At 45.8% G+C, this 13,876-nt stretch overlaps 1 protein-coding gene across 1 annotated transcript in view; it reads right to left on the bottom strand.

The window, feature by feature from the left end:
* Window positions 1–13,876, bottom strand: part of LOC136498909 (dephospho-CoA kinase-like) — a 78,030-nt gene that overhangs the window by 41,391 nt on the left and 22,763 nt on the right. The window contains exon 4 of the mRNA XM_066494612.1: window positions 12,794–13,160. Coding sequence (XP_066350709.1) covers window positions 12,794–13,160 — 367 coding nt within the window. The remainder of the gene's footprint in view (window positions 1–12,793; window positions 13,161–13,876) is intronic.

Genomic DNA, 13,876 nt, shown 5'->3' on the forward strand with positions numbered 1-13,876 from the left:
GTTTATTGTCCTACACCAAAACACGTGACAACACAATTGTTTAGAAATTTCCACTACCAAGAGTTCTACTACACGGGCAGATAGATACAACTGAAGATGAAGACGGATGTTTCTTTAAGGAAGTTGTAGACAAATCTATTCGTGATGCCATATCAAGCCACACCGAAGCTTTCATGGACATATTCCGCAATGCCATGAGAGAGGCGATTCATTGGTTTCTAGTTGGTCAAGATGGGCTGGCTTATTACAACATTCTAGATCCGTCGACCCAAGGGACTAATCAAGTCGGTACCAGCCATCAAGAAGCAGCACCAGCTGGTAGTGCTGATGTCCAAACAGTTTAGGGTTCATCTAAACAAACTCAAGGAACCACTACAAATTAGACACAGTACAATCTTGGACCATCAATATAGCATGTGCAACAGCCGGCGGGGCAAAGTCAGAACTAGACGATCAATTTTGGCACATCAGGCCATATATCTTCGTCGGCTCAAAAAATAGCACCATCAATTCAAAGGATCCATAGAGATATAGATCCTTATGTCTACAATCAGAGACTTCAAGCAGCGAGCCAGCAAAGGACCCATCAGATCGAGATTCCACAAGGGTATCACTTTGGCACAGATTATAACACCCTTCACATGATACCAAATCTAGGATATCAAGGCACACGGGATTTCAATCCACACATGGGTCAGCAGGTGCAGAGGAATCCAAATCCGCAAGCTGATGAATTATTGCTGAGGGTGACCGAGATGATTAAGAATCAGTTTGGTCTAAAGCCAAAAGGGCTAACCTTTTCGTACAAATGCCCATATCCAGAATGATATGATTTGGTCACCCTTCCCATAAATTACAGGCTCCTAGAGTTTGCTAAGTTCACGGGCCAAGACAGTACAAGCACGACAGAACATGTCAATCGGTATCTTACACAGCTGGGCGAAGCATCAATTGAGGATGCACATCGAGTTTGTTTCTTCTCATTGTCTCTATCAGGGACAGCCTTTACTTGATTTTCATCATTGCCAGTCAATTCTATTACCAATTGGGCTAACCTAGAGAAGAAGTTTCATACATATTTTTACACTAGGACTAGAGAAAAGAAGATAACCGATTTGACAACTATAAGGCAGAAGACTAATGAATCAGACACTGAGTTTCTTTAGAAGTTTTGAGAGACTAGGAACTTGTGCTTCTCATTGAACTTGGCTGATAATCAACTAGCTACTTTAGCTGTTCAAGGAATGCTGCCAATGTGGAAAGAAAAGCTGCTGGGACAAGAATTTGACAACTTGGTTCAATTAACTAAATGAGTGGCAACGCTCAACAGCCAATTCCAGAATATGCGTAGAGATACCTGATTCCAGAAGAGTACCACAGTGGCCAAAGATTATAATTCATACTCAGTTGATGATGGCTATGAAGATGAAGATAAAGAGGTTGCTGCGGCTAAATGGAATTGGGGCAAGAAAACAGTAATGGTGCCAAATCCTTGGGGAAGAGGAGTCGAGGAGAGCTATGACTTTGATGTCACAAAATCAAACAAGCTCTTTGATTTCTTGCTTGAGAAGGGGCAGATCAAGTTGCTCGATGGTCATGTTATGTTGCCCCCTGATCAGTTGAAGAATAAGAAGTTCTACAAGTTCCATAACGCTAATTCTCATTCCACTAATGAATGTAGAATCTTCCGGCAGCATATACAGAGGGCTATTCAGCAAGGAAGGCTCAAATTTGATACGCCTCGAAAAATGAAAGTTGATGATAATCCTTTCCTAGGAGATCAAAACATGGTTGGTGCTAGGCTACTCAAAGGAAAGGCTAAGGTCCTAACATTAGCCAAATCAAAAGAAGCTAGAACAGTTGATCCCAAGATGCAAATATCGGCTGACGAGTATAGAGAAATTAGAAGATGTAGCGCTAAGCAAAAGAGCTGATATGAGCAGGGAGGAACGTCAAAAGATGGGGCGACATAGCCACGAGTTATATCTTGGATTCTGTTGAATAAGTGACAGCGACAGAAGGAAATGGATTATCAGCATTGGTGAAAGGATCAAGAATACCAGTGTCAACTAGAAAGAGAGAGATATGAAAGGAAACAAGCCAAATCACATTGGAATTGTCCTTTCTTCAGACATTACTGAAATGAAGGTTTGAAGTTGCCTACCAGACATGACTGGTCAGAATGCAACAATCAATATTGGGAGTTTAGGCAATCTCAAACCAACCACTGGTCTATCCATGATCAAGATGTGTATCATCATAATAACATGGATCGGCGTTTAAAAAATAAAAGTGTTTATGATCAGCTTAGAAAGAGACTTGTTGACTAGGACTAGGCTGATTATAAAGAAGAAGGCAACAAAGAAGAATATGTTTGGCTTGAAGGCCAATGGTGTCCAGGAGGTTTGACAAGAAGCCAGAAGAGAAGGGTGCAACGCCTAAGGAATAAAGAGTTGGAACAGGCTCAGACATCCAGCAAACCTCAAGTGTGGCGTACTAAGCAAACAGTCGATAGAAAGCAACCAATGGCTAATATCCAAATGACTTTTCCATTGCCATCAGAATTCAGAGCTCCGACAGATCAAGAAGTGTATTCGGATTTTGATGAATCAGAGTATGAGGAGATAGTTGCCAAGTTGATGGTTGTACAGCAAGCAATATTTGATAAACCAGTCAAGCATCAACACTTAAAGACTTTATATATGAAAGGTCTTTTTGATGGAAAGCCGATGAACAAGATGTTAGTGGATGGAGGTGCTTCCGTCAATCTTATGCCTTACACCACTTTTTGTAAACTTGGCAAGGGACCAGAAGATCTGATGGAGATTGACATAATGCTTAAGGATTTTGGAGGTAATGCATCTAAAAGACCCAGGGGGGCAATAAATGTTGAACTAACAATCGAGAGTAAGACTCTGCTCACCACATTCTTCGTCGTCGATGGAAAATGGTCGTACAGTTTGCTCCTTGGTCATGATTGGATTCATGTGAATTGTTGTGTACCATCGACCATGCATCAGTGTTTGATCCAATGGCATGGAGATGATGTCGAGCTGGTTCGCGCTAATGAGTCTGTGAGCATCGCAAAAGCCGATCTAGTCTTTTGGGAGCTAGCAGACTTTGAATGCTTTTCTGATAAGTTATGGGAAGGAGGCTTCATTAAAATCAGCAATGAAAGCCAATAGCCGATGCAAGCAATTGGCTCTAAGAGTTTATTTTAGTAAATAGTCACAGCTTCACGTCAGCCATTGGATTAAGGAAGAATAAGCATTGGTCCTAGAGATAGGCTTAGGCCGATGTATGTGGATGCTAAGTCAAATCATAAGTGCTATTCAGAGTTGATAGATCTATTACAGAAAGTTTTGTTTTGCTTAATGAGATGCTTGGCCTGGATCGATCGATCATTTAACCTTCGGTCTAAAAAGTTTTGGTGCAACCTATCAATAGCAATTGACGCAACAAATTTGAAGGAATATTACCCTAACATTTGATCAACACTTGATAGCCGATTCGTTTAGTCATCGGCTCTAATAGCCGGTACCAGAAGAATATCATCTCTAGTTCAAAAATAAGCCTGAAGATGTGAAAAAGCCGATACGATATGTATCGCCTATAGAGCAAAAACAAAAATAAAGACAGTCATGACAACAACAAGGGCGTCTACACTACCATGATGTACCTACAGCGCGCTCAGCGGCCAACATAGGAAGCCTCTTGGCCAGCCCTAACCTTTGTTGCAGTTTGTGGCTTCAGCAAGCGAATTTTTCATAGTGCTCTTTCTGTGTTCTCAACTTGATCTGATTGTGGGACTTCTAAAACTGACAATCACCTTATTAAAAGTCAGAAGCAATAAATGAAAATTGCTCGTGATCGGCTCGAGATTGGAAGATCAAGACATCAAGCCGATAGAGCCCTTTTATGTAGTGCATGCAAGTCAGATTTCCATGCATATATATACACGATGTATGTGGGCACAAAAAGGATGAGTCAGTTCTTGGAAGTACGTGCGGTCATACCATATCATATGTTTGATTGAGAACGCAGAGATCATAAGGCCAACGAAGTCTAGCTGATATGTACATACTGGGAGAAAGTTCGAGCAAAGGCATTCATTGGTTCAAAGCGGAGGTACGTATATTCTTTATTTCTTGCTTTTCCTGTCACTTGTGAACAATCTATCATAGGGAAAACATGCTATCTAAGTAGTTGATGAATGAGATATGGTATGATGAAAGAAACCTTGCTTCTTTTTGCAAAGTACTTGGGAAATTTTCTTAAAAAAATTCAAAATCAATAGCTTATCTCCTCAATGATGTTGAATTTCCTACTAGAGCCATATATTAGTCTCATTAAAAACCTTCCACATAAGTTGTTTGCTCTGTGTTGAGTTTTATCAAGTTTTGTTGACCCTTGTTGAGAGATTTATCATGTTTCCAAGATCAAGATCACATACATGCCACATATATGTGCTGCTTCTATACTAGAAGTATGCAAAAACATGTTCTTCATCCACCTCAAAATGTTCTGCTCCTACACTGGGAGAAGACAAAAAATATATGTTAGGTTTTATTAAGATAAATGCTCTAAGTTCTTGATAATATTTATCTTAAAAAATTTGTTATAAAGAGAGACATGGGTTATGCAAAAATATATAAAAGATGGATACAAAAGAAGTCCAAAATAAATAAATAAAAAAGGGGAAAAAGAAAAAGATGAGAAAAGATAGCCCAGGTTCTCGCAAAAATATTCCATAAGAGAGAAATGTATTTCAAAGAGCATAGTAGAATTAGGCTAGCCACCAAATATTCCACGCATATGCACATTTTGATCTAAGAGTATGATATTTCTCTCCTTGGATCCGGGATTTGACCTTACAATATATGCAAGGTACGTCCGCTACATGTTTTTATCCCTACCTAAAACTCCACATAAGCTTTTTAGAAGTAGGATAAGAAGAGACAAAACAATGCTTTGATGAGGAACTATACACATTAAGCGATCTAAGAGAATTATTTGAGGAGCAAAGCTATGTTTTAATTTGAAAATCTTTCAAAAACCCAAGTTTTCTGAGCAGGGGAAGCGAGGAGGACTAGATTCTAATCCGTTCCATTCCTCAACCACCCAAGATGGTATGGTAGACACTTCAAAGTGTACATGTGTAGGTGAGGCTTGAAATAAGGTAATATCGCTGCCAGTAAATTCCTCGGCTCCTTGGAAGAAGACTATCGGCTACAATACCTAAACTTTTATGCAGCAAATTTCCATACAGCCGGTTAACTTGTATTTCTACGATCGAACTTGGGGGGCCAGCTCCTAATCGACTAAAGCAGATATGCAGAGAAAGATCAATTTTGAAGTTATTAAGATCAGAAAGAAGATGGAGCCGATGTAGCTTTCAGTGATTGCGATCAAATATCATCGGCTAGGAAAAAGAAGACCATCAGATCAAAATAGTTCGAAGCATGAAAACTCATACTTCGAACTAGGGGGCCTGTGTTTACACCAAAATTTGGTAAGCTTATCCTAGAAAGGAAGAGATCGGCCGATGATGTCAAAAGCAAGAAAGTTTCCTAATTAAGAGATATTTATGAGCCGGCCAAGAAATATTATTTAATATATTTGAGAGAGACATGACATCCAGGTGCATATCCGGATGAAAGAAACAAGGACACATATCAAATAAGGAAGCTTCATCAGCAAGGACTCTGCATAAGGAAAGTTAGAGTCCATGTATCTATATTTTTTTATCTAATCGTGTTCGTTTAGGACTCTTATCAGCCCAGGGTATAAAAATAAACCCCCGACTATTGTAACAGACAACAATCAATCCAATATACAAGTCATTTACTTTTTTGGCTCTAACCACCACTTAGGAGTAGGAGTAGAGTAGATCTTGGTGAGTTCTTCAGTAAGTACAGCTACATCGATCCGGTCGACCTCCACTGCTTGTTGTAAGTATCATCATGGCTTATACATCTGTTCGTACGGCTGTATTGATCCGGTCGACCTCCACTGCGACTCTAGTATAAGTTAGTTATTGATTCTTGCCTAGTTCAAGTATGGTTGTATTGATCCGGTCGACCCCCACCGCATGAACTAGATCAAGGTCAAGTTATTGGCTCTACCTTAGAATGATAGTCTTTGGTAGATTTATTAAGTTACCAATATTTCTTATTGCTTTCATTATTAATCTAAATTACAGCAATATCACTTTGCCCGATTGGGATTGATCTAGATCGGCCTTATATCCTGTTTAGTCCATCGTTTGTTAATCTAAAACTGATCTAATCTATACATTAAATGATGAGTTATGTTTTATCGGCTGTTTTACATCAATCTTGATCGTGCATAGCGTGCGGTTAAAGCATGTTGCATCTTGAGTAGATTTATTGACTAGCAAAAACCGTTCCATGGCCCGTTATCACGGCCTGTGTGATTCTGCCTCACACCCCACTATTAGCACCGTGAAGTGGGGATCGTTATTCGGTAGATCTAGTCCTGATAAGGCATGACTTTAACTGTGCGCTATGCCTGAATCGGCTATTTTAGCCGATATCAAGTGCTTTCACGAGCAGTTCGCATCACGAGACCATTGAAGTAAAGATAGGTTGAAAGATATGTTAGCCCCATGATCTTATTATTGTATTACGACCTGCATGATTCTGCCTCATGCCCTACTGATATTAGTAATGAGTTAGGGTCATTGAGTTTATTGTTATTTCTACGGCCTGCATGATTCTGCCTCATGCTCTAGTGGTCCTAGCGATAGATGAGATATAACATATTTATTAGATTTATCTTTATTAAACGGTTAAATGGTGTTGAATTGTTTCTTTATATAAAAGGGGTTCGGTTGCTTATAATCATTGGCTTAGCATAAATCAATCATTGTTGATATCTTATTGCCATTGATTAATATATGCTCAAATAACGACATTTATCTTGAATGATAACCGATTCTTCTTATACAAAACAACGAGCTTTAACCGATTTATTCTCATGAATATGCTGGAATCGACTATTTAGTCGATCTCCTTTCATATCGGTGCTTAGAGCCGCACATTCAGGACTATCCAGCAACACCGGCAAGTTCCGCTCTTAATTACTGATAAGCTTTCTCTCTTTGTCAATTATAGGGTCAAATTGACTGGCACGTCTCGGGAGGAGTACGTAGGATCGACCATCCCTACGCTGAAGCTAGGTGGATCTATAGCTCCATTGAGCAGACCCTTCCGGCTTACTGCGTGTATCCTCATCATGGGATGAAAATTCTATGTCGACAGGTTGAAACTTGTCCATTTATTACAATTGCACTGCCTGACCTATCTGACTAAACTAACACCTTGAGAGGATGATTTCATCTTCTATCTTGGTAGAAAGGTCATGCGCCAGGGGGCCACCTCCTTCTCGATGTCGTCTAGCTCGGCATTGGTATAGATGGGCGTGAAGCCCTGGCTCATCATTGCCAGATCGATGGTCTCATAATGAGAATGGGCGATCATTGAACGCCAAAGCGAAGTGCACTCCTTGCCATATCACGTGCCTTGTCTGTGATTCGAGTGGCTTGAACCGTGAGCGAGCTTGTCTCCTACTTCGAGGCCATCTTGAGCTCATCATAGACTAGCTGGACAGTGACATGCAGGTTGTCATGTTCGTCGCTCTCCTTCTGGAGGGTGTCCTTCACCTCGCTGAGTTCCTTCTCCTGGCCATGGCTCTTCACCACCTCTATCCCGAGCTTGTCATCGAGACCTGCCCAAGTCACGTATTGACTGTGTCAAAAGGCTTACCATGGATTCTAGGGAGAAAGGCAACAAGGGAAACCAGAGACTTACCATCCACGTCTACCTAAAGCCTGCGTACCTCATCGTGTTGCTGGGTCACCATGGCCTCTAGGCGCTGGACCTCTTCTTGGCACTGACCGACCTCCATAGCGAGCCTCGCGGACACACCCTTGGCTACAACCTTCAGGTCCCTCTCCCTCTAAAGCTCACCCTCAAGGTGATCGATCCGCTGCTAAAAGTCAGCGCGCTCCTGGTGAGCCAGCTCAGTCCTCGTGCAGAGCTCCTCTACAGCCCGGAGCAAATCATCCCGCACCTTCCTTAGCCATTCGGCCTCCATGACATCTGTGCATGCCCTCTCGATTAGGGCTGTGAGCTTCTCCTCGACCTCATAGGCATCATGGCAAGCATCCATCTCCCTGCCTCGAAGGTCGGCCACCTCCCGGGTGGCAGGGGCAAGCTTAGCCACCTCCTAACGGGTAGCAGCAAGCTGTGCGGCTAGCCCCTCACTCTACCATGTCTCCTCAGCAAGGAACTAGGACTTCTCCTAGCTATGGGCCATAAGGATCTGTGAAGAAGACAAGACTTAGAGGCGTGGGAAGAGAACATGAGGGTCAAAAGCATGGTCATATCATACCTGGCTAACCGGGGCGACAACGTCATGCATCGAGCTCCGCATGGTGGTCAAGGCGCGAACCGCGTCCTCAACATCTATGTGGACACTTCCCCATTCCCTCTCCTCTGCCGCTTCATCAAAGGAAACCACCTAGACCAAAGACCAGGACGTCCCTACGCCAACCTCAAGCGGCGCCGACCTCTCTAGCGGTGGTAGCTCCTCCTGAGCGGCTTCTCTAGCGATAGAGAGGGTGGGTGACTTAGACACGAAGGCTTGCCCTATCGCCACATCCACGAAGGATGCCTCGGGTGCGCCCCCTTCCATCTGCCCCACCGCGGACATGGCCACCTGTATGAACGGTGGCTCTGGCCGTGCCTTCTCAGCATGCGACGTTGAAGACATGACTAGCCATGCTGTGCCCACCACGAGCGCCCTAGACACACCCTCCTCTGCCTACTCTCCCATGGACATAGCCATCGGCTACACCTCCCTAGTCGATGCCGTGGCCACCCCGACGCCACTCACGCCCTCCACCGGCACGGCGCTAGTTGGCTCCTAACGCGTTTGCCAGAGGAGGATCTTTTTCGGAGCGAGCCACAGGAGAGTCCATGTCCTCCGACACTACAAGGGACATGATGGTCAGTTCATGGCAAAAAATCGTTAAAACAAAAGGACAAAAAAACTTTTGACTCACCCTGATGCCATCATGCGAGGATGTTTTGGGGCCGCTTGCCCGACCCTGGCTACTCCTCATCGGCACGTTGCTGCTTCGAGCCCTCCCTCGGCTCGGAGGGCTCATATGAGTTAGAACGGCCACCTCCCGCTGACTCCGGAGGCGCCGTCGAGAGCTCAGACGGAGCAGAGCGGCCTGTTTCCGCTGGCTCCAGAGCCGCCGTCAAAGGCCCAAACAAGGCAAGGTAGCTTGATTCCGCCGACTCCGGGGCCACCGTCGAAGGTCCGGACGGGGCGAGGTGTTTTGATTCCGCTGGCTCCGGGGGTGCGTCGTCCCCCTCCTGCCCCATGGCATGCCACAGGAAGGGCCCTGCCTACGGCGAAGGTGGGTCCTCATCCCCGACAGCTAGATCATCCCATGGGATGGGCGACATGGAGCCATCATCCTCCTCCTCTTCTTCTTCCTCCTCCTCTTTCCGACGAACCTTGATGCTGCTTCCCTCGCTACAGCTTCGCTCACTACTTCAACCGCCATTTCCTTTCCGCATCGTCCTTCTTCTTCTTCCTTCATTCATCCATGGCATGGTTCGCTGCCCTCATGGCTGCATGCTCTGGCAGTGGCATGATGGAGTCCTAGAAGACTAACCCCACTAGCAGCTCGATGAAGCTCACGTCCGGCCACATCACGGGGTGCCCTAGGATCGGGAACATGGCATCGACCTCCCTCGTGGCCTCCTTGATGCGCTGCATGACCTCGTTGTCATGGAGCAGCCCCTGGGCAAGCGTCGTCCTAACAAGCTGCGCGTTAGGCGTCATCCCGTACAACAGGAGGACACGCGCCATCAACGGCGCCACCCTCCACGCATGATACCCCCTGATGACGTTAGCCCCACGGAGGCCATGGGTCTTCAGGAACATGATGGCCTCAAGGAGGTCATGCATCCTCTTCTTCTCCTTGATGGGTGGCCCCCACGGCCATGATGGTGGTACCTCTTCGATTAGATGCCCAGAGAAGACCGACAAGGTAGTGGCAGGGTCGTTCTTCAGGTAGAATCAATGCAAGTGCCACCCCTTATTGGATCTAGAGAAGTGGTAGGGCATGTACTCGGCCACCTGCTACCCCCGGAGGTGGATGCCTGCGCATCCCATCAACACTGGGGTCTCCTGCCCTCTCTCCTTCTTCTTGATCAAGGACATAGAGAAGAAATATCTCCATAGCTAGAAGTGCGGCTTGATCCCTAGGTACCCCTCACACATCGTGATGAAGGCCGCAATATGCTAGATCCCATTGGCGTTCAAGTGCTACAGCTCGATCTGATAGTGGTGCAGCAGACCCTGGAAAAATGGGTGGGGAGGAACCGTGAGTTTGCGCTCGTGGAAGGGCGCGAAGGAGACGACGTAGCCGTCGGGTGACGTCGGCGCATCCTCGCTGCTGGGCACAAGCCACTCTGCTGCATCGGTCCTCCTGTGGAGAAGACCACGCTTGACGAGGCCCTCCATGCTCGCATGGGTAACATCGGAGTGATACCACAAATCCATGAAGGATGGAGGTGGCTATGAAGAAGCAAAGGTGGTGGCGGAGAAGCGAAAGCTACATATCTAGGGCTCAGGCGGTGGATTAGTAAGCACAATAGATCCGAACAGCGATAGCGGAGAAATGGAGAACATAAGGCTGTAGTTTTGGTGTGCAAAAACATGAAGGGGGAGGCCGCTACTTATAGGATAGAGCAGGGTGAGAAGGCGAACCGTCTGCCTAGATTCACATGCCCGCTGTGCCATGTCATGTCACCTCCCTCTGATGATCGCGTGCACGCTATCTCTGGTCGCGCCCACAAAGGATACGACGGATGACGGTTCACCCATTTAATGGGCCAAGAACCATCGTAGGTAAGGAGGGATACGGAGCTAAAAATGCTCCTACAGCCCATTTAGGACCATGAGTTCGAAGGCTGGCCCAGCGATGGGTGCATAGCCACTCCAGGGCACCCTTAGAGCGAGGGATGGTAAGGGATGGGCCCACTAGCAGCCAACACCCAGGCACACTAGCGCCGTGGGCATTCCGGCCCACATTTGAGTCTTGGTCGGATCCTAATCCATGGTTTTTCCTCAAAGAAAGGCAACAAGCCCTTGGGAATGGCCGAACAGACCCAAGAATTATATGGACTAGCCTCCAAGAGTCTAGAGTCGGTCACCAGCTTACCCATGCCAGACCCCCACGAACAGGAAGCCAGGGCTCCACTCGGACTAGCCCGTTAATAGCTCACCGAGCACCATGTTTTTGTCCATCGAGGAAAAACGTGGCATGACTCAACCCCTTCGTTTTATTGGAAAAAACACTTGAGGGATAATGATCACAAAGATGAGCCGACCCCCGAGTAGACCCCTGCTATGTGTGGGGGCTCGAGGAAAGTTAGACTCGCAAGGAGACCAAACGTGCAGTCATAGTACGACGGCAGACCGATCGGATCCTAGGGGACCAAAATCAAGAAAAATCTTTCTGACCTCCTAAATTCTACGGTTACATGACCCCAAGAAGACCGATCGTTATAAAATGGAACCGCCATCAGGTATCGATATTAGGGATACCCAAAGCAAGGAGGTTAGCACCCACGCTGACTTCCCTGGATAGAGCAAGACATATTAAAAGGTCTCGCCTGACCCCAAGGCTATGGGCTTTATCTCGCCCGATCTTAAGGCCATGGGCTCCATCACGTCCGACCCCTTGGGTGCGGGCTCCGTCTCGCCCGACCCCAAGGCCGTAGCTCCGTCTCTCCCGACCTTGAGGCCACAGGGGTCTCACCTAAGGCCGTGGGCTCTCTCTCACTCGACCTCAAGGCCGTGGGCTCCGTCTCCCCCAACCCCAAGGCCGCGGGCTCTGTCTCGCCCGACCCTAAGGCCACAGGCTCCATCTCGCCCGACCTCAAGGCAGTAGGCTCTGTCTCACCCAACCCCAAGGCCATGGTTTCTATCTTGTCTGACGGAGACCCATACTACCACCAACCACTCTAGGTCTAGGCATATCGGCCTAGGTCAAAACTCTGACACTAGGGAAGAGACTGGCACGCCTTGATGTAACCCGTGGCTATGATGAGCCATACCTAAGGATTCACATCAAGAACAGTGTCGAGCATGCCGGTACTATTCTACCTAACCCTCGTACGAACGCTGACAGGCATGTCAGTTCACCATGATGTCCGCTGGGATGGAATGGAACGCCATGACCAACATGTGACACCTGCGCATGGCGCCAGTGACGAACAGGGACACAACATGGAGCCATCCCTGTTGACATCTACATGATCGACGGGACCCGCATGAAGGAGAAGAAGGACCCAGCGATCCTAGAAGCCTTCTTCTCTCTCATTCTTCTCCTTTTCCTCCACTATAACCCATGTTTATCCTTCGCTTATAAAAGGGAAAGCAGGGCACCCCTACCAGGGGACCGAACAACGGACGAATCGGAACACAAGAGCACAACATGAGCACACAGCTGAGCGGCAATCGAGCTCTCAGCACTCGTTCACTCTTTCCACTAGAGACTTAGGATCATTTCCCTCTCTTGCCTGTTTGTAACCCCTACTGCAAACCAAGTGCCGGTAACACAAGTAGCAGTGAACTGGACGTAGGGACGTTCTGCTCGAACCAGTATAAACCCTTGTGTCCTCCAAGCACACCATCCGAGCTAGACGCTCAAATACAAATTTACTCATCGGTGGTCCAAAAACACCGACACAAGCGTTCTTTCCATGTCAAGGGCTCTGAGACTTTCCTCAACACTTCTTGGAATTGTTGTTTGGCATCATCCAGAGAGCCAGAATTGTCAATCACTATGTCTGCTTCTGATTCCTTCCAGTCTAGTGCAAGCTGTGCATTGTTCCTATTCTGAGCTTGTTCTTCAGAGCATCCATCTCTTGAAATGAGCCTCTCAACTTGAACTTTTGGATCAACCCAGATAACAATGACTGGATTTGTCCATCTATCCATCTTTGTCTCGAATAGCAGAGGGATGTCAAGGATGATAACCTTGCAACCTTTCATCCATAGTTTTGCTATCTCCCAGACTATGCTAGAAGAAATATGTGGTGCCAGAAGACCGAAAGTGACCAATAAGTTATCAAGGAAACTGTACACTAGTGCCAATACTGTAAATAAATGCCAACTATTGATATAAAAAGAAGAGTAAATGATTTAGCCAACTGAACAATTATGCCAAATACAAAAGAATAAGTATATAGTAAATATGCCAGTACGAAGGAAGCATTGTTATCTCAAGCGGCAGTCATGAGAAACTATACAAGGGGGTTAAACTTAGAAGAGGGTAGAGTAGTATCACAGTTTATTATAACATATTTAATGTATCCACTTCCATTTTCTGCTAGAGTAGCTAATGTAAGTCTTGTCACATTTAGGGGGTGTTTGGTTTGAGGTGGTTAATCATGAGTCCGTCTCATGAATTTTGGTGGAATGACTCCATCGCTCATGCTTATAGTAATTATTACCTTGTGAGAATTGAGGTGGTGGTGGATAAACCCATTCCCTTCCCCAAACCAAACCAAAAAGTGAGTGAGAAGAAACTAAATACCTACTAAAGGCCTTATGATACTAAGTCAAATAAAACTCAACACAGTTCAGCATATTACTATGAATATATAAACTAATAAACATATAACCAAACAATCCCAATTTTTTTATCATCTACAGAAAGAATGGTAGTTGCCCTTGATGCAAGCAAGGTAGCTATTCCTTTTTTAGCGATCAGTTTGCACTAAGCATTGTGTCAGAGTATTAGACCATTGACTACTACAACTGC

This window comes from Miscanthus floridulus, chromosome 13 (genome assembly GCF_019320115.1).
Source record: "Miscanthus floridulus cultivar M001 chromosome 13, ASM1932011v1, whole genome shotgun sequence".
NCBI lineage: Eukaryota > Viridiplantae > Streptophyta > Magnoliopsida > Poales > Poaceae > Miscanthus > Miscanthus floridulus.